This window comes from Lonchura striata, chromosome 3, assembly GCF_046129695.1.
Source record: "Lonchura striata isolate bLonStr1 chromosome 3, bLonStr1.mat, whole genome shotgun sequence".
Classification (NCBI taxonomy): domain Eukaryota; kingdom Metazoa; phylum Chordata; class Aves; order Passeriformes; family Estrildidae; genus Lonchura; species Lonchura striata.
Window position 1 is genome coordinate 53,611,903 of NC_134605.1, and position 27,824 is coordinate 53,639,726.

Below are 27,824 nucleotides of genomic sequence, written 5' to 3' on the forward strand. Positions count from 1 at the left end.
GCATATGTACCACTTCTGTTTAAGACATCAGACATGGGAAAGGAAAGGTTGTTGCTATCTCTCATGATTTAAAGTTTTCCTTATTTGAATGCAGTACAAGTGTGAAGTCCATCCATGTGTTTGGGTTGCGAAGCACTTCCTGCCATTGGAGCACTCCCTGAGAAGCAAGGTCCATAGGGCCAAAGAATTCCTCTGCAAGAAAGCAAAAGGAAAGATCAGAGTTACTTTTCACTTGGCCTTACCCAACTTCTGGCCAACCCTTTCACCATGTCTACAGTAATTTCAGCTGCTCTGTAGCTCCTGAGGCACTAATTTCAATAAATGGTATTTATACTTTTGAACTATTATTTACATCCTGTTAAACTGGGAGCACTTTCTGAAGAGTACAACCTGCAGCAAAGAAAAGGATTTTGGCTGTATGACTAAAAGCAGGAGAGCAAGTGTGCATGCTCATAATAGCAGAATGGCACTAAGCCTCCTGCTTCAATTCATTCCATGTTTAGGACTTGGATCACTTACAGGCAGATAGTCCCTGCTCTAGCAGAAAGGCAAATACTGGCTAGGATAAAAAAAACAACTTCAAGAGGAAGCCTGCATGACTTGAGTTACCACTAGTGATAATACTCCTGTAAACTGCATGATGATACCAAAACAAAATTCGACCAAAATACTGAAACCCAGGGCACTTATCTCACTAGGAGAACAAGGGTGGGAGACTTTTGAGCAGCCTTGAAGGTTCGATGCTTCCCTGCTCGACTACCAGTGGAACAGGGCCCATTTAGTGAGCAGAGGGTTTCTCAGACATTGCTCAGCCCTGAGAAAGAAAGCTCATTCTTATGTTAGAACAGAGCCCAAAATTTCAAATGTCCAACAGCCCCTTCAGAGCAAGTTTCACCTCCAGTATTTCATTGATTGGATTGATATGCAGATATAAAGTAATGAGCACAGACATAAGCAAGGTTGGAGTCTATGAGATTGCTAGTTCTCCTGTTTCCTTTTGATGAGAAGTTATTTAAAATAATCCAATTCATAGAAAACAACTAAAGGAATAAGTCTTTAAAAATATATAGAGCTCTATGTGAGTTATAACCACACAGTTTCTGTGCTTGTCTTAGCATAGCTCTGACCCATAAAAATTACCATGCTAACAAAGAGCTTTTCTGAAAATTTGCACTGACAACCTTGATCTTCCCCACAGACCTGTACAGAAGCACCTGTATCAGTTCTTGCATGATCAGAGCCCAAAACTGAATGTTGGCTTAGGACAGAGGCTGGGACCGCATGTATAGGCATGTGAAAGCATGTAATAAATAGCACAATATAATTTATTATTGCCTGGGATGTAAACTAAATGCACTTTTCCCTAAATTACATTCAACTTTCAGTGATAGAACTTACTTGCACCAAGCTTGGCTCCTCCTAGGAACTGATCACTTGAGCTGAAAGTTGACTTGTGCCAGACAGTCAGGTGTAGACATGATTGCTGTAGCTGAGCTGGGGTTACACCATCAAAGATAAACAAGTGTTTCCACTGTGGACAGCCTTCTTTCTTCAAAACAGGAGACTTTTGCTTTACCTCTGCTTGGTCTGGAAGGATTAGACAACTTCCCCCCCACCCCCAAAAAAAAGAGTTCAGCAAGGTTACCGATTTCTCAACCACAAAACAGAACATTTCAATAACCATATGGACATTAGAGGGCTTAACTGGAGTCCATTGATTTGCCTTAAATAGAAAAAAAGTTCTGCCTTAGTGCAAGGTAGAACATGGTGCTCTTGTGTTTATTTTGGGCCCCACACCTTTTCCTGCCAGCCTTTAGTCCAGGTGCAAATAGGCTCTTGTAGCTGTCACTGACTGCTGAAGGAGTCTGCTCCACATGCTGCTACCCAATAGTGCCTCAAATCTAAATTTCAGATGAAATGCCTACCCATTTCACCAGAGGTGGGTGCCACAACAGGTGAAATGGCTTTACGAGATCTAAGTTTACCCTACTTCCAGTGGCATCTGACAGCAAGGAAGTAAAACAAACCCACATGCAAGCCACTCAAGAGACTGAATAAAAGTTCATCTCCTTCTCTTTCAAAATGTCAAGGAAGAGGATAAAAGTTTTCAATGTATCCAGACCAACACTTAATTCTGCACAGGCACAGCTGAAACTGTGACAACAGCCTCTTTATTTGCACCTTTTTTTCCTCCACTAATATCTAAGAACACACACTTAAACTAGTGAACTCTACATCTAATGACATAATTAAAATCTAGAATTCAGGACCAATAGGGTATGTGGGACTCATCACTACCCTGCAAACTGCTGCTGTTCTGCAGACACCCAAGTGTCACCATTTCTAGGAAGTCTGATAAAGAATGTGGGCAATGCCACTTTCCCCTGCCAGTCTCCTGCTGAAAACATGTTAATATGTACATTTGCTGAAAACATGTTAATATGTACATTTGCATCTATTTTAAGTGTTAGGTCTCAGACATACCCTTTAACAAAGGAGTTCAGCATTCCAGCAGATCTCAGCATGGGCAAGTTCTTGGCCCCAAATAACATAACCTGAAGCTGGCAGTTAAGAACTCCTTGGTCTTTGTTTCCTGAAAAAGGAGCATTATCACATGAAATGCCCAGTTAGTTCAGCTCGTAGCTTAAGATGCTGCTAAAAGTAAGCAGGGGAATGCCTAAGTGGCACTACTGAGATAAGGAGTCATAAGGCTGGACTAGGAACATTTCAAAGATTTGAATGTTTGTACAGTGAATGATTCACACACAAAGCAAACCAAGCAGTGAGTAGCAGGCTGCTTTGTGATCCCTGTTCCAAAGACAAAGCTTTCTGTTGTGTTTGTGAGAAGCAAATACAGGACAGTGCACACAGAAGCATTTCTCTGGAACAGTCAGAAGCAATAGAGAGAGCCAAACCCATGGTGTGATACTGCTCTGCTCACAGCTCAAGGCACAGAACAGAGACCCAAAACACAGGCATGCACAGGGAGGAAAACCAGAAGATACAAAATTGATAATTTTGAGGTCATTTTGAAAAGGAAAAGAAACAGAAAAACCAAAACAGTTAATTAGAGCTTCCCATTCGTCTCTACCTGCTGCTGTGGTCCTGACACAGAGAGCACTACTAGAGCTCACTATGGTCTAGGTAAGGAAAAGGAGGTTTTCCTATCCCTCCCTCCCAAAGTGTTTATTTCACTCCGGCAGCAGGTGCTTGTTCTGACATACTACAGCAATACTTAGTGTACCTTACAAGTTTTCATTACTAGGAACTGAATCCTGACTATACACTTTGAACTTAACACCTTCCATGTGAAACAATCTCCCTAAGAAGAGACCACTGGAGGAAGCCAAAGGTGCTAGTCTGGTATCCTTGCAGATACTTCCCCTTCCAAGTTTTCCCCAGATTGGCAGTCTTTGCCTTGGACAGCAGAACTGCTGTTTCAACTCCAGAGTAACTTCTACTGGTAACATCATGACAGGCACAAGTTTGGAAAACAGCTGGATGCAACATACTGCTGCCATTATAATGTACAACTTTCATGGCATTATAAAGAACAAATATACAAAGCTTGAAAATGTTTTGATTTTAAATAATCTAAGACATAAAACACCACAAAGCACCATTTTCTGTAGCTGTTAAAAAAATCCATACAGGAATATTACATGGACACTTTGCCTTCATTGATCTTCACAGTCCTTCATTGATCTCAATTCTTTTCTAGCTAAGGAATTCACAGAGTCATAGCATCATTTATGTTGGAAAGTACCTCTTAGATCATTGAGAACAACTGTTAAGCACTCATGGATGCCAAAACATTTTATACCTTCAAACTGGAGGTTCTGATACTGGGCTGGTACCGACAGCCTTGTAGACACCAGGAGCTCAGCACTGTACTGGATAAGATCATCTTCAGGCTTTTCAAGCTGAAGAAAGGGACATACAGAAGGGACATTACTGCAATCATTCTCACAGCTTATTTGTGTTTCCAACCATCTTGCTAATAGGCTAGATTGCCAGCATCTTTCCCTCAGTGATCTCATAGGGGTGATCTTTCTTCACTGCATCTTGCTCTTAAGGTACAATTAAGCACAAAAACATAGAATAACCTTGGGTTTGAGTGGGTACCAGTCAAACTGCATTGAGTCCTCTTCAAAATTCCATGCTGCCAGGGGAATCACCACTTCTCCCAAAAACACCCTGTATTTGAGAGCTCCTGCATGCCACACAGAGATCTGAAGTTGCCGACTTCTCAGCTGGGAGTGTTCAATCTTGTACTAGAAAGATAAACAGCATTTACAGAGCAATGCACAGGATGAATGCAGGCCCACACTCATGACCTGCTCCCAGGAAGCCCAGCCACAGCATGACTGAAGGCCCCTGGATGCAGACAGAACCATGTTGTCTGACTGTGCTTTGCAATTCGAAAAAAAAAAAAAACAAACAACTACATATATATTACACATGCTGAATAATGCTCATTCAAATGGGAAAAAACATTCCAGGAATAACTTGACTTGCCTTGCTAAAGGTTTTGATTATAAATTCAGAACTTTAAATAACTCTTGACCATTATTTGCTGGGGGTTTGGGGTTTGTTTTTGGTTTTTGTTGGTTTTGTTTTTTGGGATTTTTGTTTTTTGGTTGGTTTTTTTGTGTGTGTGTGGGGGGGGGGTCTTGGAGGTTGTGGATTTTGGGTTTGTTTGGGTGGTTTTTTGTTGTTGTTTTTTGGAGGTTTTTTTGTATGTTTTGTTTATATACATAATTTTTTTTTTTTTTTCTGTTTACACTCCCAGCAGAATGAGGCTGCTCTGGAAGCCAGTTCAAGAAGAAGACACCTAATGATGGTTCTTAAAGTCCCATTCTGGTCAGTGGATATCTACTTAATGCAGTCATCAGGGGCAAGGAAGTAATTCAGCTGATGACTAATTAAAGCCTTGATCCACGCTCCAAACATAGTTAGAGCCCTCTGAGACATTGCTGGGTATCTAACACAGCCCCTGAGACTGGCAAACCCAGCCCACAGGTGACCTGCATGGAAAGCTGAAGGCAATGGCACAGGCAAGGGAATCAGTACCCATATTTAGGCTGCTGAATCACAAGCTGGGTGTGGGCTCTGTGGCTCATCACCCTGAGTCACCCTGAGCTCCAGTGACTCCCAAGAGCACTTACACAGCCCTCACACTTGCAGCTACCTCCAAATGCAGGTGCCTTAACCTGCAGCTGAATCCCACCCAGCTGTATCTCAGTGTCATGATGGAGCTCACCTGCAAGAGTGCTATGCACTTTTGACCATTTTTGCTACTCTGGATAAACTAATAATAAAACTATTTAAAAATATTTCCAAGTAAATACCTTTAGAGTTTATGCAGCCAGCTCAGGCATGGCTCTCACTCTCCTCAATCACTTCTGTATGACTAGCATTGAAAAAGGACTATAAAATTAGGACCAGTGATTTCAACTTCTGGCCATCTTTTCTGCCAATTTAAACCCTACAGACAGGCTTTGGGCTGTATAAGAATCACATATATGACAAAAATCCTTTTGTGTTATTATCAAACTTTAACTATTGTCTTTACAAATATTTTGCTTGTTTCACTCAGCATTGATCCTTGATGTTCATACACACCAAGAATTGGGGGTAACAAACTTTTGTGTAGTTCAAGAAGCAACACAAGTTTGCCTCTTCACTAACTCTGTGTCATATCTCTTCCAAGACAATATATTACTGAAGAACTCATAATCTTATGTCCTACTGCAGTTTGCCAAAACACACACACAAAAAATAGTTTGCAGTGATCTGAGTACAGAAGAGGAGCTGGGAAAGTTGGGAACAACCAAACTAAGGCAGGCTCTCCCAGCTGACAGTACTCAGCTTCACATTTCATGAAGTGTCTGTGAACCAGTTTCCTATGTACAATTCTTACAAGGATGCAAGAAGCAATACTGAAAGGCATTACGTTGAAATCATAACTACTCTTCTCTGCTGGGATTATTAATGTTTGAAATTAGTACAAAGAAACAGCCTGGCATCAGCTGCAGAGGGAAAAGGAAGGAGACACTGTTTTAGAGATGGTGTATTTCAGCTGGCACACAGTTAACTGTAGACACTTCTAGTGGCATTGACCAAAGGCATATCACTTGAAAGGGATATTTGTGTAAAATTACAGCTGTTCTCCAGTACACCCAGTTTCTGAATGTACAAGAAAAAGCATCTATGGAAGACACTTTGCTTTTGCCACATGGTAAGTCAGATCAATACTGGTATTCACTAAAAGTACTTTATTGGACAAAGGCAGACTTCTCTAATGGTTTGCAATTTACTGTTGCAACTCCAAAAGCAACTCTCTCTTTCTAGACTATTATTTAGACTGAAAAACCATGATTTTTAAAATTATTGTTTTCAGTGACTCCTAAATTTACCCCATCAGGTCAGTTCAGAACTTGCAGGATTGTACCATGGAAATGTACACTTAGCAGCATGGGATTGCAAACCATACCTTCAATGTCTCATCAAACTCTGGATCCACTGTGCCCTTTTTGACAGCTGTCTTCCTCTTACTCCAAGGAGATTTATCAGGAAGTAAATAAACCTTCACATACCTTGGAGATAAAGAGACATGGAAAGTGATCAAAAGGAGCAGGGCGGATCAAATGAAAAAAACAACAAGATGAGAGGATATTTTTCTTAATCCTTAAACAACTTTATTGACTTTGTAAGTTCCCAAGCAATAAAATGGCAAAATATTATTTATATACTTTCTCAACAAAAGTAGGTAGACTAAAAGGATCCTCGTGTACCATTCAGCTAATGTGTTTCAATTCCATTGTACTTGAGAAGGGATTAAGACCTGAATAGGAATCCTGTTGTCATAATCTTGGCCTCTGATAAATCAGCCTCCTAAAGAAGCCACCTTGTCAGTTGTAGTGATAGTTTTATGACAAAAACAAACAGCATATTATGTGCTCAAAGAAAAAAAATATAAACCAAATCAACTTTAGAATCACTGCTACTTGTCTCCTAACATTCATGAAGAAAATCTCATCTTCACAACATCAGGTAATACAGAATAACTCACAGGTCTTACAAATGCTAATTATTCTGACAGCCACTGAACGAAAATGGGAGATTGACCTAACACTGATTCAAGAAAAACTAGCCAAAAAAATTTCTGGAAGCTGAGTTGAACCAATATCAAGCACCAATGATTCATACCCAAAGTTTCTCAAGTGTAGGTCAAGTGAACACTAATACTTAAATATTTCCCTTAATATCAGTTCAGTGGGCTGTATTTGTGTTATGGCTTCAAAACCAAAGAATTTCAGGAATAGAGAGTGCTGCCAGCTTGTCAGGGAAAGGAGCAGCTGTTTGCATAATACAAAGCATTTTTAAACTGTACTTAAACATATTTCAGATATGATTTAAATGAATTTTAAAATAATCTCTTGATTAACTTACTGGGTAAATAAAATCAGCTGTATCTCATATCATAAATGCAGAACTTGCACATATTCCCTATTTTTTCCAAATTGATCCATAGGTAAACCTAGTTTTTAAAATACACAGGTACTAGAAGATCTATCTCCTCTTGCTCTATGAGCACAGATAATTTTAATTAAAACATAGCCAGCCAGACTTCAAAACAGCAAATAGGCTAAATAATTAATCTGGTTTTAAACATCACTTAAAAGCCTACTTTTCAGCAAGCATGTCAAATAAGTGTGCTGTACTTTTTCATCTGGCTTGGAAAGTAACAGAAGTATATAAATATATACCCAGGGAGAAGATAATGTTTACTACACAGCACTTCCCACATTGCCTTTCAGGCTTCCTGCAACTGTTTGCCTGGCTTAAGTACCAGGGGACTTAGAGAACCTTGACCCACTTCTGAAGTGCTCCCCACAGGCTGCTCTTCCAGCAAAGCACTGTTCATCACCAAGCTTGTCTTTATGAATATTCTCTGGAAGATCTGCACAAAATCCATCGTCCTTCTAGGCGAAGGTGATGCAAGTCCACGATTCTGATGTGGGCACTCAAATGCTGAAACATGGCAAGACAGCAGGGGCAAGAACAGATAGTCAGGGATTCTACCTGGTGATTTTGTGTCAGTGGTTCCTGCATGGTCAGAGAGGACTCTTTAGTGATAAACAGAGAAATCACCAAGGCTTAATAATCCAACCAAAATTTTCTATGGCAATTTTATGCACAGAAATATCAACTTCTTCCTCTTAAAACAGTGCATAATTATTAAACAGCTTTAGATTTTAAAATATGTTGTAGCAGCTGCAATGTTTACTTTTATCATAGAAGATGGAAGCACCCAAGTACTATAGCAACCACCCAGTGATCCACAATGGGTCAGTAGATGACTTAGAAACAGGACATCTCATGTTTCAGCCACAACTTAAAAATTAAAAATTGAACAGCTATTCCTGAGGCCCAAAGGTACTCAACCAGCAGCACACATACCCAACTGCCTGCTCACAAGCAGGGAAACTGAATTCCTAGCAGAAAATGGTCATAATATAATAAGAATTGGCATGAAGCCTATTTGTTTTGCAGGGTGTATCTGTATCTGTGCAAAGGGTTGGTGCGCATGTTGGATGTTCTGAAGGTGCCAGTATGGCATTTCACTCAGAAAACAGATAAGTATTGGAAAAACCACAATATTTTCCTTATGTTTCTTCTTCTCTACACAAATACTTACGGGTTACATTTTTTCTTCTTCTCCTCTCCATAAGCCAGGTTCTTGCATCCCTTGATGCAGATTTCCAAGATGCAAGCTCTGAAGTTGTACTTTAAGGCAAACTCTATTTCTCCTGTGATGTTAGCCTTGCCAAAATTGCCAGACTCAGTGCAAGTGCTGCTAAGACTATATAAGCTCCCCTAAGAAAAGACAAATGTCTGGTTAAAGCGGCTTCAAATCAAATAGGACAAAACATTTATTTCTCTCAGTAGTCAGTATCTTTACAGATATCACTGTAAAGCTATTGCAAATAATGAAATTTAGGGTAATCTGTATAAAATAATCCATTGCTTCCATAATATCCCTGAAAATCACAACTGCTTTGCGCCCTCTTCTTTTTAGTAAACTTTCGAGGATGAGAAAATGCTTTAAGTAACTTCTGGATCTAGAAACTGTTTTCATAGGATACTGCTATATTGCTTCCCATGAGAAAAATGGGCTGTCTTAAAGGGAGTTTAAAAAACCCTCTGAAATCTAAAAGCATTTAAAAAACCCGTTGAATTAGACTGCTTTTAATACATAGCTCAGAGTAGGGTACACTACCAAGACATTTGGTTTTACCATGTATTAGTGGAAATACCAAAGTGGCCTGTACATTCAGTAAATACTTTACAAGACGTCCCAATTGCATATAAAAGTTATGTACTCTGTATTGCAAACCATTTAGGAGAGATTAAAACATGAATACTTTAAGCTGTTGTATGTAGGTGCATAAAGATGTTCCCTAGCTGACCTCAGCCACTTTGCTCTCTCTTCATTTACTTCCACCTTTGGGGCAGAGGTTTGGATGCTTTATATAAGTCCATCCACATATATAAAGAGCAGTTGTGTCTAGCATCAAGAGAAGGCAGGACACTGCAAAGCAGGAAGAGACCAATCCTTTGTGTGGCCCAGCCCAGACACCTAAATCTAGGGTGCTATTTTGCCTTCACTGTAACAAATTATCAACTCAGAACAGTTTGATTTCTATTCATTTATAATGATATTCTTTAAGGTGAGTCCTAGAAACCTTTTACACAGCATTTGTCACGAAGGCACCACTGTTATGATCAGTCTCTCAGCAACACTGCCCTAGATTGCCAAGATATCTGTTTTAGATCGCTCCTCCCCCCGAAAATAAACACCAACCCACACAGGACTGGTTGACCAAGGAGTTCTGCATTGCACAACCCAGCAACTACGAGTGCGAAGCAGTGTTTGCAAGATCATATCTCTCTTCTGTGGAGATGCTTTTCTTCCTTTGTACAACATGCCAAATATTCATTTCACACCAAGGGATTTATTAGATTAAAAAGTCCATCTACTCTCTCTTTTCAGCTCTCAGCAGCACACTCACATGTCAAAAGAAGGGTCAGAGCGCTTACTGAGGAAGTCAAAAGAATGGTAAGGACTGTTTTGACCTGTTGCTTGTTGCAAATAATCTTGCTCCCTTCACAAGAAATGTATCAGTTTAATCAATCAAACTTGCAGCTTTGTTCAGCTCTGCACTTTCATTCACTAACATATTTTTATTCACCAGACCAGAAAATGTTTATTTTCCACCAAAATCCATTATGGCAATGGAATGCAAACAGGAGTTTTGTCCTAAGCCCATATATCCCAAAACAAAATTCTGTGAAAGCTCCTCATGTGTATTCCACAGAACACCCTATTTATTTAGGAAGGCTGGATAGGTGCTATGATTAATGATGTTTGGACTGACTATCACTACATATGTCTCCCACCTGATCAGGCATCCCATACATTCTATGTGGAAGTCACCACTTTAGGTTCAGTGAGCAGGGATTTAGCAATGACTTAACGTATTGTACTTCTGATGAGCCATCTGATATTCTGGAAGATACATTTTTTATGAACTGGCCTTCAACATCCAACAATTACACATAAAGAGAAGTTTAATGGATTTTGACCTCCACCTTTATAAGACAGTAGAAAATATTTCCATTTCAAGACTGAGTTTTCTGTAGCCCAGCTCAAATGGTTGTCATTGGAATCACAAATGTAACACAAAACTGTTTTCTATTTGTCAGCTTAACACCTCAGACTCCCCAATGCAATGAACTACAAGAGAGCACCTAGGTCACTGTGTGTATTTTTGCTTCTCTGTCAAGTGAGCAGCCTGGTTTAATTTTGATTCCCTAAGTCATTTTAGTTCCCTTCTTTACAAGATCAGTCATGAATTCTTTGGATATTTCACCTTGCTTAACCTCATCACTAATAGATAGAAATTAGCTTCCACAGTTAATCACAGAGACTTTAAAGCACTGTGCTGAATTCATTTATAGCCAGCTGCCTTCTCTCTCATTTGCACTATTCAAAATGCTATCCAACAGAGGATGATTCAATGTCATCCCCTAAGCCTATGAACTGCTCCCCTGGCTTCCATCACTGTTAGCTTCCTCTTCATACACTGGCACTCTGACATTTGAATTTCCACTGACATTTCCAATACCACAGTTCTTGCAGACTCACAAAACCCTTCTGATAAATGAAGCTTGAAGAGAAAAAGCCAGATACTAGGTGAGAAAGTACCACATTCATAATCCTGATCCTAATAATCAAATGGGAAGGATGTTAGCTGCATTTGCAAAATTCAGAAGAAGTTGTTCTATCAATTATTCATGATCAGTGGATGATATACCCATCAATTATCCATTATTAATTTGCCTTATGCTTCAGAAGGTTCACAGTGTTACTGTGAGGACTGTGCCAAAGGCATCAGTCTTTCATCAGATACAAATTCAAGCACAATTCTTCCTCCATTTTGTAATATAATCCAAAATACACCAATATTCTGCACAAGCTTTTATATCTGTTCCCTTTAAACACCTCTTCTGTTGTGTTTCACCTTTAACTTACATATTTTCTGCTATCACAGAAAACTGCATCACTTGTGGGACTGGTTGTTATGCCTTCTTCCTCCTTGCAATGACTTTTGCTCTGAGTTTCACTGTCATTTTGGGCCCCAGCGATGAGGTGTTGCAGACTGGGTGTACTTTTTATCTGTAAGAAATTCAGAAAGTATTTTTTTTTCCCATTTAAGAAAAATGCCCTGATTCAAAAAGTTACCAGAAGAAAACTCAGAAAATACCTACAACTGACTCTGATTAAGGTCATGCAGGTGGCACACCTTCAAAGATAATGTAGCAACTTAAATGTTGATTTATAACTCTCTCAACCCAGTTAGTAGTACACTCATATTAATAATTTTTTTAAATCAACATACCACCAGCTAATCTAAGGGTCACAATAACAGCAATTACTAACAGCAGTCTACTAATAACACACCAAAAGTAGCAATATACTAATAGAAGTCCTTATTAGGCCTTAACAAAACAGTAATTTTGGAAGAAAATATCATCTTGCCTCAGGAAATTAAAAACTGCATTTTGCAATACGCATGACACATGTCCATATTCACCTATGCAAGAATTAACATAAGTTGAAAGAGATTTGAAAATAGAAATAAGACTGACAAGTTCCCTTCCCTTTGTTTATAGAAAAAGTTCAAATTTCCAAGGTGTTCTTCCTTTGACTAAGTCCATTCATCTTTCCAATTTTCCCATGAAAACTCCAATAATTTCTGATATATATATATATATAAATCAAAACTCCTTGAGATTTCTCTTCAGCCACCTCTGTTACCAAGATCAACAGCTAACAGAATGAAGTGCCGAAAGACAAACACATAGGGCTGAAAATATGCTCAAAATATTGGTGTTTGTGGCATACCACTTCCTGGGTATAATACAATCTATGGAAAGTATGTTGACACCTCAATGGATAGGAAAAAAGCAAGGTAAGAAATTTTACATAGTTAGGATCTAAGAAAATAACTTATTTTAAAAAGCTGTGTAACAGATTACCTGAAAGACTAACAAGAATATAGCGTGACTGAATCAATAGCAAGGATTAGGACTTATTTCCACAAAGGAAACAGGAAACATGAAAGAATCCCTCCTGCACAGCAGCAGACAGCACTAGAGAATGAGGACAAGAGGTGAGATAATACAGTGAGATAACTTCTGAAAAAAACAGGTTGTGCAAAATCTTAATCAGTCTGCTGTTATTATAACACACAGAAATTGTGATGTCTATTAAGTGCCCTGCCTTAAGAATAGATGCAAGAATTAAGTCACCTTGTGAGAGGGAAACAGACAGAAAATGCATTCAGAATATAGTCTAAAAAAAAAACCCAAATAAACTCAAAATAGTATTTCCTAGCAGAGAAACTATCTTCAGCTTTACAAAACCTGAAATACAACAATTTCACTTGCTAACCAAAACAAGCTACTACACACTGAATTTTAGCTTCTACTTGGATCAGAATGACTCTGCTATTGTGCAGTACAGAACGTAAGAGACTGACAAGGTAACACAGCTACCAGTGCTAAACTCAGCAGCAGGTCTCACAAGCCCAGCCCAGCTCTAATGTCTGCTCCTGTTGCCACAGGAGAGGTATCCCACAGCTACCAATGCACCACAAACTGCTCCCAAATGTGGCACATGCCTGCTTGTTCCTCCAGTGAGGCAGGGATAACTGCACTTCCCTTAGGAATCTTAGGGATTCTAAAGATGAGAGACACTCAAAATCCAGATTTTACACTGGCTAGTATTTCTTGCCATTGGACTTAGTTTTTTCACTAATACTGAGTTTAAGTATAATCTCTTTCAACTTTAATCCAAAGGAACCAAGCTCTGCATGCATCACAAATTTAGAAAACTCACTTAAGAAACAGATAGTGTCCTTGAGGCTTAAGCCCTCGTCTTAAACACTTCACATTCAAATTTGTGGTTACAGTTACTACTTCAGTCATTCCTTTGAGAAAAATACAGTTTCTAGGGGGAAAAGCCACTGTTTGGATTCATGCTCTGAAAACAAAAGTTCTTTCTGGGTTGGAAATCATAACACGTAAGATTTCAACATGATATCTTCTTATAAATATAATTAATTGTTTGGCAAGTGTAATCTAAAACAGGTTCTGTCCCATAACTTACGGCATAGTTCTAGTTCTAGCTGTTTACATCTACCCTTTCTGAAGGAAAATAAAGTTTAAGGACACTCACAATTTTTAAAAAATCAACATTACTCCTCACTAAGCTAAAATTTTAGCTTAAATATAGTCCAACTGGTTCAAATGACTCAGAAAAATGGTGCTCTGGCACAGAAACACATCTATTTTTCAAAATCTGCAATGCAAAGTTTGGACATAAGTCCTGAATTTTTAAATGGGCAATTAAAAACCTACAGAAGTAATCTGGATTCTCCTACTAATTCATTTCTTAAGCCAAAGAATCCATATCCATCTTTTAAATGTGGCAGATTGTTTGTGATCAGCGTGCAGTGAAGCATAGTCTGAATTCACATTGCCTCCAACTGTGATGTTTTTCAATGCATTAGAAGGGCAGTGCTCTGCCTGTGGAATAAAGCTAATACCAAAGTGTGGCTTGCCACAATGAAAGCAGCACTCAGGCAACCAATAATTGTTGCCAATTCTATTGATAATTTAATTGCATACAAAAATACCAGAACTAATTTCACAGAGTTCTCAGATGTTGGGCCTATTCAAACTACCCAGTCCATGCAATTTTACATCCTGTCTCTTCCATTTATCAGCACCTAACACTCCTGAGGAAAACGAAAAAGTGCACAAGGGAGCTGTGAGCAATGTGTGCCACAAGACCTGGCCCAAAGCAAGGGCTTTTCTCAGCATCTAATCCAGGCACTTAGCAAACCACACTGACCTCATTCAGACTAACAAGGCAATTCAGTAAGTAACCACAATGTGGAAAACTGAGTATGGACAAAGTTCAGTCACTTGAGAGCTCAAAGTGTACAAAACAAAATCTTCAGTGTAACTCTAAAGCAGAAATGTGAGATCATCTTCAGCCCTGCACAATTTATAGGAAAACAGATGACTGGATTTTTCTCAAACCTCTCAAGAAAACACAGAGCTAGAGACTGTAACCAAAGCAAAAGGAAAAGGGAGGTTGCATAGCAACTAACAGCCATGTTTTCTCCCTGCCAAGTTAAAAAATGCTCAGAAAACATCAGGATGGTCATAGCTTGTCCTGTTCAGCAGCAAAAGGGGCAAGAAGAAGACAACACAGAGCACCTCCCTGCAGCCCAACAACCACATAGAGCAGGTACAAATTCAACCTCAAGAGAATCTGTGAGCACCTGAGAGCAAAATGTCCCATCCTCAACATCCTTCCCCTCATTTTGTAAAAATCTCAGTCTATCACTTCAACCCTGGGCTGACATCAATTGTGCAAAATCTGTCAAAAAGCTTGGGAAAAATCAGAGTTCTGACCACAGTCAGTGGAGATCAGCTATGACCTGTTCATAAAATAAAAGAAAAACTCCAATGTGCACATGATTGCTCTCACAAATGTATTTCACTCTGATACAGCTCTTGCAGTTAAGAGACTGTGAATAATAACATGAATACCCTGCTTGTAATGTTGATTGCAGTGTCAGACTGGCTCCTTCTTTGCTTTCTTCTTTCCACATTCTTCCCATAATCTGTGGTTAGGGCACATCTGTCAGCCATATCATTCTGGGACTTTGATATTTCTGAAGATAAAATAAAGAGATAAGTCACTATAACAAACTTTGCAAGCAATCCTATAGATTTATAGGCTAATTCTGTAGCTTTCAAATTGTCAACCTGCACCTTTAGCATTGATCTCCTAAGAGTATGAAACAGTAAGAAACAGCTGGGAAGACAAGTGGTTGTTACATTGTATATAATTATATTTTGCCTGCTTAAATCTTTCATGCTGTTTTAACTGGAAATTATACTCCTTGATGCCTATCATTATAGCTGCTGCAAGCCATAAAATATAGTTTCCTCTCAGAATCAGCTACCACAGTCCCTATGTATAGTTTGATTTTTTAAGCGGTTTGGTTTGGTTCAAGATAAAGGCAAAATCATAACACCATAAAGCAACATGGCAATGAAAAGCAGAAAGATCATATTGGAAAATATTTAGAAATGTATCCCAAAATATGGGTGAAAGGAGGGATATTACATACTCTGGTCCCAAACCACATATAATTTTTAAGAACCTGAATAGCCCTCATTGATTTCAATAACATTACTCATATGGATAAGCTTATGTCCATACTTAAGCACCTTGTTGAATTAGCACTTCAGTAACATTTAGTTTATCAGCAAATAAATCTACAAGATGATTGAACATCGGATGCCCCACTTTTCATTCTTATTCCTTAGTGTACACTCAGAATTTTGCTTAAAGGGAAGCACATATCCATGATTTCTGAAGTTGAATATGAGCAGGCTTAACTGCAGATACTTTGTTGTCAATCCCAGATAGACTCTCATGAAGAATTAAAAATTTATAAGTAGCACATGAAATAGTTATCATATGTTTAATTCATACAGAAGAAATAAACATTTCTCTCACAACATGAACCTCTGTGGAGGAACCTCAGACAGCAGACAATGCAACATTATGGTATTCAAAAACAATGGCACTCAAGTGTGATTTTTAAAGACACTCTGGGTTAGTTTTGTTCTTAGCAGCAATCAGTCCTCAGATGTTTACTGTACTCTGTGTACACCATTAAGGCACCATGTGACCCATTCAAAGGCAGGCTCAATTAAGCCATCTCTGTAAATGAAATCAGGTTTTTAGCATACACAATGAAATCAGAGATCATAAAAGAGACTGGAATTGAGAGTTCTAATGGAATAGATACAATCTGAGTGCCTTGACCAGCAGTAGAGGTAGAAACACCAGCCTCGCTTCACACTCTCTTACAAGGAATAGGTCACAGAACAGGTTATTGTGTGAGAAAACACAAATGTTCATTTTCATATCTATTCCTCTTTTGGCTTCTCTAACCAAATATCATTAAGACTGACACTCTCTGTAGTGCCAAGGGCAATTTTTCACTGCAAGTAAAACTACAACCAGTAATTCATTTTACATTCACCAAAGGGCCACCATTGGATTATAACCACCTCTTGCTGCCAAGCCACACTGGAACAGGAGGTAGCAGCATAAAGGAGCAGACTGTACAAAGGCAGCTTTGTGCTGCACATGCTGATCCCTCGTTCCTGCTGTTCTCAGACACGCACACACACTGACTCCAGTGAGAGAGTCAGAGGCAGAACGAGCTTCTCCAGGTTTATTTACTGCAGTACACAAGAGCTGGGTGTATTAAATACCTCTGCAAACCAGGACACTTATCTAGATAAGATACAGAGTACTAACTTTAGATACTCGTGATCAAAAACATTTATCAGCACAGTACCAGGTTTCATTGAGAAGCCATATTGTCTGAAAAAGCTGTTTTTTCTAGTCAAGAAACCCAAGTCTTTCTCTCTGCAAGATTTCCTATATTTTTTAATTACTGACTTCAATGATTGCAACAGCTTGTTATTTTCTCCCAAATTAAACTGCTCCACAGTAACTGAGGACAAGAGCACCTGAATGCTCTACAGGATTTCACCTGTAGCTGAACCGAACTAACTTGCTTCCATCTCCCTCTGCAACACCTGCTCTGCTCTTTTGCATCCCTGATATGGCTCCTGATCACATGTACATGTTCCAAGATGTATCTCACTTTGATCCCATTTAATTTACTAAAACAGCAGAAAAGCACCTATGTATTTTGTCTAGGTTAATGTTCTGCCCTTTAAAATAGCTAAGCCAGTTTCCAGAGCATTCCAGATATTAATTGTAGCAGCACAAAGCTTGAAATAGAGAAAAGAAAGATGTGAGTGGAGTAGGACCTTCCTTTTGTTGCAGGGAAATAATAAATTAATTTGCTGCAGTCCTGACAGCTTTTACCAGTAACTCTGGGATATGGCCAGGCTTCCAACTAACAGAAAGCTGAATAAGTTACTTTGCATCCAGTTCTGTGCTGCCACTATTACTGTTTCCAATGTCTTACACCACTGTATGCTTCTGTTTAGGAACAGGTCACCACGTCTCTACATAGCTTTAATATGTGTTCTCACAGACACAATATTAAATTGGCATAGTTCAAGGAGAATGGGTCTTTAAGATGGGTGGAAGAAGCTAAAGGAAAGACCAAACAAAAGCTAAAACAAGAGTTAGGGGGAAAGGCACTGAAGCCAGATTTGTCCAGGTCTAATCTCACATGTGGGGTTGTGTAAATTGAAGCTAGTAAGAAAATATTACAGTTTGTTCCAATCCATGCAAATTTGCAAGCCCCTGTTATTTTCTTAAGGCTTAGAATTGTTTTCCTCTGGTCATTGATACCTTTAATTTGTTTTCCACAAAGGCTGACTATCCTCATTGTAGTTAGCCTTAGAGGTGCACGCAGAGTCTGCATCCCTAGGAACAGCAGGTAGTGTAAGAAAATGGAAGGAATCAAAAGCATCAGAAGGGAACAGGAATTTCTAGGACTGGACAGCACTTAGAAATGTGCACTGAAGAATTCCACACAACTAGAATGAGAAAGAGGAAGGAAGTCCTCATGAATATTGCCAGTGAATGAAAGACTCTTGAACAGGTCAGTTTGGGTTCAGCCAGATAACATGAAGATCAGAAACTGATTACTCTAACATGAATTAAATATATTGCATCTGAACACTTGGTAAATGAAAAGAAAAATTATAGTATTTTCACATCTTTACAAGAAAGATGTTATGGATTGATATAATCAGTTTATTTAACAACTGGCAGAATACTGAAGGAGAATTATATTTTCTGTATTATTTTTCAGGCCGGCACAGCCTTGGCATTAGTTATTCTTTAAAGGCCATTATTTTATAGCCATTTTTTATAACAACTTCTTGGCCAACACTGTGGCCAAAAAATTGAAACACTTGACAATGTTATCCTGGAATGACAAGACGGTGAAAGCTACTTACTTTTTATATGTGTTGTGAGAGACAAAAACAAGTTTTCCACAGATTTATTAAACCTTTTAGACTCTCCAAGTTCCTGCAAATGGGAGATGCAAAGAAAACATAAAATATTTGTAATTTTAAAGTTTCCATGATTGCATATCTACAGACCACATAACAATCAGAGGGTAAAGCTGAAGCCCTTTGCTCACTTCTCTAGACAAATACATCTGAGGACATACATTGACACAGTTGGAAACTATCACACTAATGGACAAAGATGGAAAGTAATCTTTTCAGTTCCATGGTCTTTCACATATAAGTGGAACTCCTCACAGAAAGATCACATACTATGTTCATAAATACAGCTAATCACATCACTGATTTGTGGCAAGGTATTTAGTAATTTTATATATTAAAGAACAAAGAGTTTTCATCAAACTCCAGGTAAGTACATAAGAATGTTTACAAGACTGCAATGGCCTTCAAAACCAGGGTCTGAAGATCTAGTCCAAACTTTAAAATGAAATAGTAATTTAGTGCAATTTCTGTGAGTTTCAAGCCATGTTCTACTCTTCTGTTCACTAGAAACTGCAATGCAAAGGCAGCCATCAAACTCACTATTTCTCATTCAGTAATGAAAGTTACACATGACTACTGAATGTCACAGGAACACGGGATCCTTCAGGTTTGAGTAGACCTCAGATCTCAGTTCAGTCTTCCTGTGATGAGGCACCCAAAACCAGATGCAACATTCTAATGTCAGGTAGAGTGGTTAAGCACTTCCCTCAAAAACTGAAAACTAATTGAAGACAACCCTTATAGCTTCTAAACTTTCTCTCCCAGTACCCACGCAGCATAAAAATAATGACAAGGTTGCAAAAGGCTGCATGTATATTGCAGAGTATATTACATGTATATTACAGCAGTTATTTACCACATGCCTGTGGCTGACCTTTTCATATGAATGACACCCTAAGGGGTGCACTTATATGTACACTTTGCAGATACATACATTTCCCATCACATTGGCTCCTGCTGCTGATTCTGTGAAAGGAGGTGGAGTTGGAGGTACAACAGAAATTTTACTAGAAATGCAAGAGATAAACAGTGCAACAATTAATATATGATGGCAATAGATGAATAAATAAACCACGTCCATGCACAGTATTTTCATTATCTATGTTTCCTGAACTCTATAAAGGTCTGGGTCAACATCCTGTGTCTGTAAGGGGTGCAGCACAGGTTTATTGCCTGTTCTTAGGAATTAGGACTATCTTTCTATCTTCTCAATCTTGGGGTGCTCCAGGTAAAATTATTAAATTAGAACTATCAGGAAGACCTAATTTAGGATAGGCTCCCTAGTTTTCTATATGGCTGGCAGTATTATAGTCCGTCCTGAATTCTAAAACACAATTCCTGTCAAATGCACCCCATGTCTTGTTAAGAGATGTTTTCAAAACCAGTCATCTTTATTTACAATACTAAAAGGATCATTCCTTGCCTGGATTCAGAGTTGTTAAAGACCCTTTAAAAATTCCTGCCATTCCATCTGTGGTAAATAGTCCTGGTCTGTGACAAAAATAATAAATCTGACTCACTCTGTTATCACAGCACAATCACAGATCCTAAGGTAGCTGGTGAAATTCCTTCTTGATTCTTTTTTAGTTTTACCATATCCAGGTAAAAGTGAGTCCTGGTCAGGATCTTATCCAGCTGAATGTTTTTTGTTTGTTTGTTTTTTTGTGGGGTTTTTTTGTGTGTGTTTTTTTTTTTTTTTTTTTTGGTTTTTTGTTGGTTTGGATTTTGGTAGTAGTTGCTGTTTGGTGTTGTGGTTTTCTGGTTTGGTTTATTTTAAGGCAGAGGCCTCCTTTAATAACATAATAAGCAGACTGTTACTTCATTATATATCATTGGTAATAACTTAAGTATGGCCATGTTTTGGCCTCTGGCCAAAGTATTTATTCACTGTAAACTAGATTTTTAATTTTTTTTAAAGTTTGGTAAGTGGAAGTGTCCAACTTCTTGTCTACTACTTATTGTCAAACTATCATGTCAGCAATAGCTCCCATTGAACAAATAATGATGCTGTTATGACACCTAGTAAATAACTTTCATTTACAATCATTTAAAAGTATTTTGCAAATTTAACAGATAATTGTATAAATAGTTATGAGAAAACAAAGATAAAACATGTCCCTTCATTTCAAGTAAGATACTATTACTCCACTATTATGGTACTTACTCTCTGCTGTATGTGAGACCTAGTCTGTGGATTGCTGACAGCTAAAAGTGAAAATTTTTCTATGCTTTTATAATTTGAACTCCAAAAGTATTGATTCTTTTTCATAATAAAGGAATACAAACTACTAGTTGGTTTATAACATAAAATATATCACCCATACAAATTCTCAGTGTCCCAGGACTGTTTGTCCTTTTTTGAGTCTTACCTCAGTTTCTGGTAAGATTCCAATAGCTTTGCACCAACTGTTTCATGTCTGCCTATGAAAGAGGGAAATAAACAGAGATAATTTAGTAACAACACCAGTTACTTATGCCTGTATAACACTTTTTAAAATCAGTGCCTTTCAGGAAGTGGCCTGTGTTTACAGAAGCTCATGCACATGTAAATCAGGAATGAATTCCCAACTAATGTATCAGCACACATGCCAAGCAACATACAAGTTTCTCCCACATCTCAAACCATTCCATGATTTTACCCTCCCCCGTTGCAGGTGACACATTCAGATGAACTCTTCACAAAAGCCAAGGACAATCACACAGAGATCCCAACATGCTCATTCCTACATGTTGCTAGGTGCTGTCAGCCTCCCAGGGTCCAGGCGGCAGGCAGTGCATGGGCCCAGTGCACTAAAGCACACTTCAGCCACAAAATTCAAACACTAAGGGAAGCTTGAAAACATCTACAAGGGCAGGTACATGGTCAACTCTTGCCCTCATAAAAATTTGTTTCACTCTTCCTACTAGAGACCTGAGCAGTGATGAAAATGCTTGACTAGCTCACAAACATAAGTGAGAGCCTTTGCTAAGAGCATCCCTGCAGGGAAACGGCAACCATGGCACATTCCCAGCTGAGCAGCCACATGATGTGACGACACCAAGGAGCAAGAGCTCCATCAGGCATGAACAATGAAGACTCCTAAAACTGTTGTTTGTTCCTGAGAGATCATAAATATAACAAAAGGTGGACTGAAATTATTTGGAGTGACTTTAATTGCTAGTAATTCCTGATACAGTAAGCAGCATGTAATCTATGTGTTGCTGAAGATGTCATTAATTATAAGATTACTTATATGAAAGTAATAGACCTTAGCAGTGGTAGAAACAATCAGCTCATGGATGTTAGAATTTTTAATCAGAACTCCAGAATCTTCTCTTATTGTTAAAATAATATTTGCTATCTTTGATTTTTAAATTGACAGGTAATCTACCACTGTAATGAAAATATGAATCTCATTCTTTATGGAGAAGATACAAAAAATTGATAAAAAGCATAACTATAATTTTTTTACTATGCAACATGAGAAAACTTCACTGTAAAATATTTTTGTTTTCAGTTCAACTTATGTTCCTAGTGATTACTTCAGTTATATTTTCAAACCAAAAGAGGGCACTGTCCCTCCAGGATTGAAGATTGCATAAAGGCTGCTGTGTTTTAAAATTTGTCACTTTTTAAATTCCTTTAAATATATCAGTTGGTCTAGTCAAAGGATCTAAACAAAACATATTTCTACCTGCCAGTTTTTCTTCTGTATATCCTTAGATTTTTGTGACTTCATCAGCATTACCACTAGACTAACTGAGCAAAATGCTTCAAGAACCCACAAAGCCTTCATAATTCAAAGTGAGAACTGATTTATTTTGCTGGAAAAAGGGGCAGTCGGTAACTTGCACTATGAGATTCAATATCCAAGAACAACATTTTCCACTAATAGAGAGACTGATAAAACTGCCAGTTTCATGCTTGTTGAAAAGCATGAGGGGAAATTATTATTATAATGGTTATTGGATGAAACTGTGCTTTAAAAAGATCAGTGAACTAACACTTTAAAATTAGAAATTGTGTTAGCTAGAATGGACTTTAGTGAAATCTTCCAAAATTGTTTTAACAGGAACTTTAGTTTCTTAATATGCTGCCTTTCACAAACATCTACTATGCAAAATTTGCCTGATTATGCTTCCCCCTTTTATAAAATTCTTCCTATTCAAGTTTCCCAACAGAGATTTAAGGCTTAGTCCTTTCCTTTTTACCAACTACTCTTAAACATAGATGCAGATACTGAAGTGAAACTGTATCATTTAACAACAGTCAGGCACAAAATTAAGTAGATGCCTATCTGAAGCGGAACTTCAAGGGAAAAAGGAAACAAATCTTCTCCACCTTGCTAGTTATAGTAGGTGAAAACAAACACTAACAGCTCCTTTGCTGGCAAAACACATTCCCCATAGAGCAATCCATCCACATACTCTTTAATTTAGAGTTTTGTACTTGTAATGGCAATGAAAAGACCCAGCACAAGACAGTGGCACAGCCAGCTGGCTGAAGGTAATGAAACAGTGTTTCTGTCTCTGCTGATTTATAGCTATACATCGGGGGTTTTATTCCATTCTTTAAATTCTACAACTGCCTCAGTGAAAAAAACTGAAGTTTAAACTTTGACAAATTATGAATGCCAGATAATTTTCTTCCTGTACATATAACATTTCTATATTAATTTCACATCATTGTATTTTTTTAGAAGACTTACATGCTCATTAATTCAAATTTACATGGCCAGCAATATTCTTATTTTTATTACTCCCACAAAATAGGTTATACTTTTAAATGCACTCTGCTAAATTGCGTTCATGTTTTATTTACTGCACAGACAGATGGACTGCAGGGAAGAAACATTGGATACAGTGTCAGACTACATTCAGTGTTTCAGTTAGATGAGAACTACAGATTACATAGCAGTTTATGATCTGTTCAGTGATTACCTTCACCTGGATATTTCTTTGCTCGTTCCTCAAAGAACCATTCACCAGCCTTCACTTTCACATCTCTGGAAAACAATCAAAAGAGATTTGAATCAAAATGTTTGCAAGTGCATTTATTCAAATGTTTGGTTACCATGTAACAATCCAACATCCTTTATTAATCCTACTGTAAAACTAAGATTTCATGACTATTCAATCTACTGACTGGTTTTGCTGTGCATCTGAAAAACACATGGAGGGGAGGAATCCTTTGGGGATATTTGTTTTGGTTGTGGAGAAGGGGTGTGTTTGTTTGATAGCTTGTTTTCCTTTTTACAGCGTAGGACTGGCCATGGAAAGTGATGCACGCTGCTCTGGCCATTTCTTTGAAGGCAGGAGAGTTCTGGGCAAACTCCAGTCTGCACAACCAACTTGCAAAGCAGCCCCAGCACTTGTGCTGAGTGGGGAGCTGCCTGCTTACAGCTACAGCCTTGTCTGAGAAGTGAGGAATGTCCATGGTAGAGGACATGGTTCCAAGCAGAACTTGGGATGGCTACCAGGAAGCACTGAGCTCCACAGCCCTGGCAGCACAGGGGCTTCATGGCCCACCTCTCCATTTTCTGGAAACTACCATTAGTTACACTGATGTCTTACAAAGGCACCAGGACCACAGGAACAGAAAAGTAATGATTAGCAAGTACAAGATTATATCAGATTAAATAGCTCTGTCATGATCAGATTTTCAGCTAATCTTACTCTTCCTGAAGCCTGCAATTTAAACTCACCCATTATTAAAGAGACAAAAAAAATTATTGAGGCTAGGATTCTCTGTATCCTTCAGGTTCCAAATTCTCATCTAAATGTCTTACTAATTTTTAGGTCATATATAATATCTCCCTTGTCAATTTTGTGATGCTTACTATGAGATGAAGTCTCACTGGGAAAATTTCCTCAATACAGGCACTACTAAACTTTTTCTCTACCCAGTTGTTGATTTTCCTCTTACAAAATTAATCTACTACCACTCCCTCTGCCAAAAATGCTTGACACTGGCAACAGCATGTAAACAGTAAATTCATGTAGGGCTTAGCTTCTAAAGAATGCAAGATCTCTAAATACAAGAGCCAAAGTGATACCCCTAAATGGGCAAAGCAACAGAACCACTGGGTCTGCCATTTCACACCTCACCTTATTCTGTGTCAAAACAAACTATAGGTAGGATGCTTTTGGTTCTGTCACTTGATCTTAAAGCCTTTTAGGCATTTGAATGATATCTCCATAAGTAGCAATGCAGACTATTAAAAAAACCCAGCACCCATGTAGACTGTACCATTTATTTTCATACCTAAGCACAGATTCTTGGGTATAACTAAGCACAGACGAGTCTGAAAATTAGGTTTAAGTAATTGAGACAGGATACGTACACATTTTGGATCGAGATCTATTAACTAATAAATGTCTGAAATCTCTGTCTTCAATGGCTTTGCATTGGTAGTGCCTTGATTTTCATTCAATGCCAGGCCTCTCTTTATACTATTCCCACCACCCCCTGGTTCCAGAGTTTAATCTCCAGTTCTGCACAGATCCATGTGATAATTGAATCTACTCACAGAAGTTCTGTATATGCCTTCCTTGGAGGTGTTCAAGGCAGGCTGGATGGGACTCTGAGCAAACTGGTCTAGCGAAAAGTGCCCTGCTCATGGCAGGGTGGGTGGAACCTAGATGAACTTTAAAGTTCTTTCCAACCCAAACTATTCTAAGATAATTCGATCACACAGAGAATGAAAATAGAGCTGAAAATATATTTTTCTTTTTTTTTTTGATAAAGAGTGTATTGAGTTAAGATATGACCAAAAGTATGAAAACAATGCTAATAAAGACCTTTTGTCAGGTAAAATAAACCAAATTCCTCCAAAACAAACATCTTTCTAGACTCCTAGAATATAGGATTCCTTTAAAAAAGACCCAACATGCTATACCAGCTCCATTCACATAAAAGATGTCTCTTCCAGGTGAAAGATACAAACTTTTTCAGTTCACAAGGTTTTCAAAATTTCTTATTTTGTAAGAAATACAAAATTTGCCTACCCTGCATGCTCTTTCACTGAGGTGTTGAAGCACATTCCTTACAAACATGACCCCATTGTCTAGGGGAGAACCTCCATAGCGCTACTGCTGCTGTTTGGGTCAGGAAAAATTACTCTAGTGATAAACAAGATCCAAAGTTACAGTTACGTGGGACTTGGAAATCAGCTCGTACCTTTCTTAGCCATCCTACTTTCCCCTTACCAGGAAAAACAAAAGGGGCTGAGTACCATTTACCACATTGCTGCACTCCCTACCCCTTCTTGAGATTTGAAGCTTTGATGTAAAGTTCACTAAAGGCAATGGAAGAAGTCTGACTGAATTTAATTGATTTTACATCATGACTAAAGACCAAATTTACTCTCTCTTCACTATAAGGAGAAATTCAATGCCAGCTGGCATATCCATCTGTATTAGCAAGATAAAAAAAAAAAAAAAAAAAAAGGTAATTTCCTGAAGGAAAAGTAAAAAGGTTTTTTAATTAATCTAAATAACATTTTCTTGGTTTTACCATTAAATACCTGGAAAAGATAATTAAAAAATTAAGGGTATGCAGCACTACACAAAGCAGCTTAACAAACAAGAACTCTCTACAGGGGATTTCCACAGTGGCCACCAAATAACTGGAAACTAATTTAAAACAAGAGGAAGTGGGGAGAGTTATCTAGACAAGGATATGGAAAGTTAACTTTTTAATTTTCAGTTTAGTGCATATAGTTTGAAACATAGCAAAACATACCAAAACACACGAAAATCTAGTAACTATTTTGTATTAAGTATATAGTTGAACTAGCTATTTTGCATATTAGTTGCTAAATAAACTGAAGATTCAGATAATATCTTGTTAGCAATAGTTTACAACTCTCTTCCAAAACTAGTACAAATTTTTTTGACTTGAGACCAATACTTTGCCTTATATTTCCCTCTGTTTTAATCTCCTTTTGGCACCTGCAGAAGGAGTGGTGGATTCATCTTGTGTTGGCGTAAATTTTCATCCAAATCCTCATCATTTCTACAGGGATATTTATCATCCGGCAGAGCTTCTGAATAATTTTCCAAACTATCATTCTTCACCTACATATTATTTTTTATCTAATGAGGAAATATATCTAAACCATTTTGCTTAGAAAGATTGCAATGAATTGAATGGACTATGAAGTAATATTGTGATATTAAAAAAATGTACCAGTACAGTAAAAGAAATTTTTCTATTTCAGGATGCAGGAATCAATATATGACGTAGTAAAAGAAAAAAAATCAAAATCAATTCAAAGTAAAAAAATTTGTATGCCTGACCATACTTCAACAAATCCTAGTAATGTTATTGATTGGCTTTGCCCTTTAAAATTTTATAAAGCATGACTTCAAATTATTTGTCAATCAGATTTCCCACTCCAGTGGTAAGAGGCAGATAATAATGATGAGGAAATTGTCAAGAAATTTGCTATACTACACCAAAGGACAGCACCTTCAGCAGGTTGTGAGGATGCACTGGTTCAATACTGAATCCCTACTCAGGAGCTCTCTCTATGGCTCAGAAACCCACAACTGTTCCTGTGCTTTGCTATGATCATCTTTGTCATACTCACAGTACCTCTGGCCGGTCCTGAGGATCCATTTTGCTGAACACAGGAAGGGAAATATCAGCTATGTGAATAATAACATGAAAATTCCATCCATTCCATCACTACCAGGACCTCAGCCAACATTGTCATGACACCAGTGGCTTTACACCAAGGCAAAATTCCTTACCCATGAGCATAACAAATGGTGCATTTCCAAAGGCAGGGGTTCAGGCAGACACGGCATTCCGAGCACACCCGATGACTGCATCCATTGCACACGGCGCCTCTGTTCACCAGCAGCCCCAGCGACTTCTGACAGCGAGCACAAGATCTCTCCTGGTACTCACACCGTGCATTTTTTGCCCCCTTCCACCGAAGTTGCTGCAGCTGCAGTTTCATTTTCCTAATTCCACAGGTGAAAAGGGAAATAAAAAATTACAGACGACAAAATCCTCTTGCAAAGCACAAGTTAATAATACCCTGGCTATGCAAACCATTTCTAGTGGGAGATATGCCCTCCAGTGTGACCTCTGTTGAGCACTGTTGAAAAGGTGCACACACAGCATTTCTGCAGTGTGACTGTGTGCGTGACCAAAACTGAGC

At 38.3% G+C, this 27,824-nt stretch overlaps 1 protein-coding gene across 1 annotated transcript; it reads right to left on the reverse strand.

Annotated features, from left to right (window-relative positions):
- On the reverse strand, window positions 1-27,622 carry SYTL3 (synaptotagmin like 3). Its single transcript, XM_021540407.3, has 14 exons — window positions 27,409-27,622; window positions 23,593-23,657; window positions 21,042-21,093; window positions 19,607-19,679; window positions 18,616-18,688; window positions 15,196-15,320; window positions 11,603-11,746; window positions 8,705-8,883; window positions 6,497-6,599; window positions 4,107-4,274; window positions 3,824-3,923; window positions 2,485-2,593; window positions 1,399-1,604; window positions 1-192 (listed from the first exon to the last, which is right to left on the reverse strand). Exons 1-14 carry the CDS (start codon window positions 27,618-27,620, stop codon window positions 62-64), a joined length of 1,740 nt encoding a protein of 579 aa, XP_021396082.3. The 5' UTR covers window positions 27,621-27,622; the 3' UTR covers window positions 1-61.
- Between the last annotated feature and the right edge of the window lie 202 nt (window positions 27,623-27,824).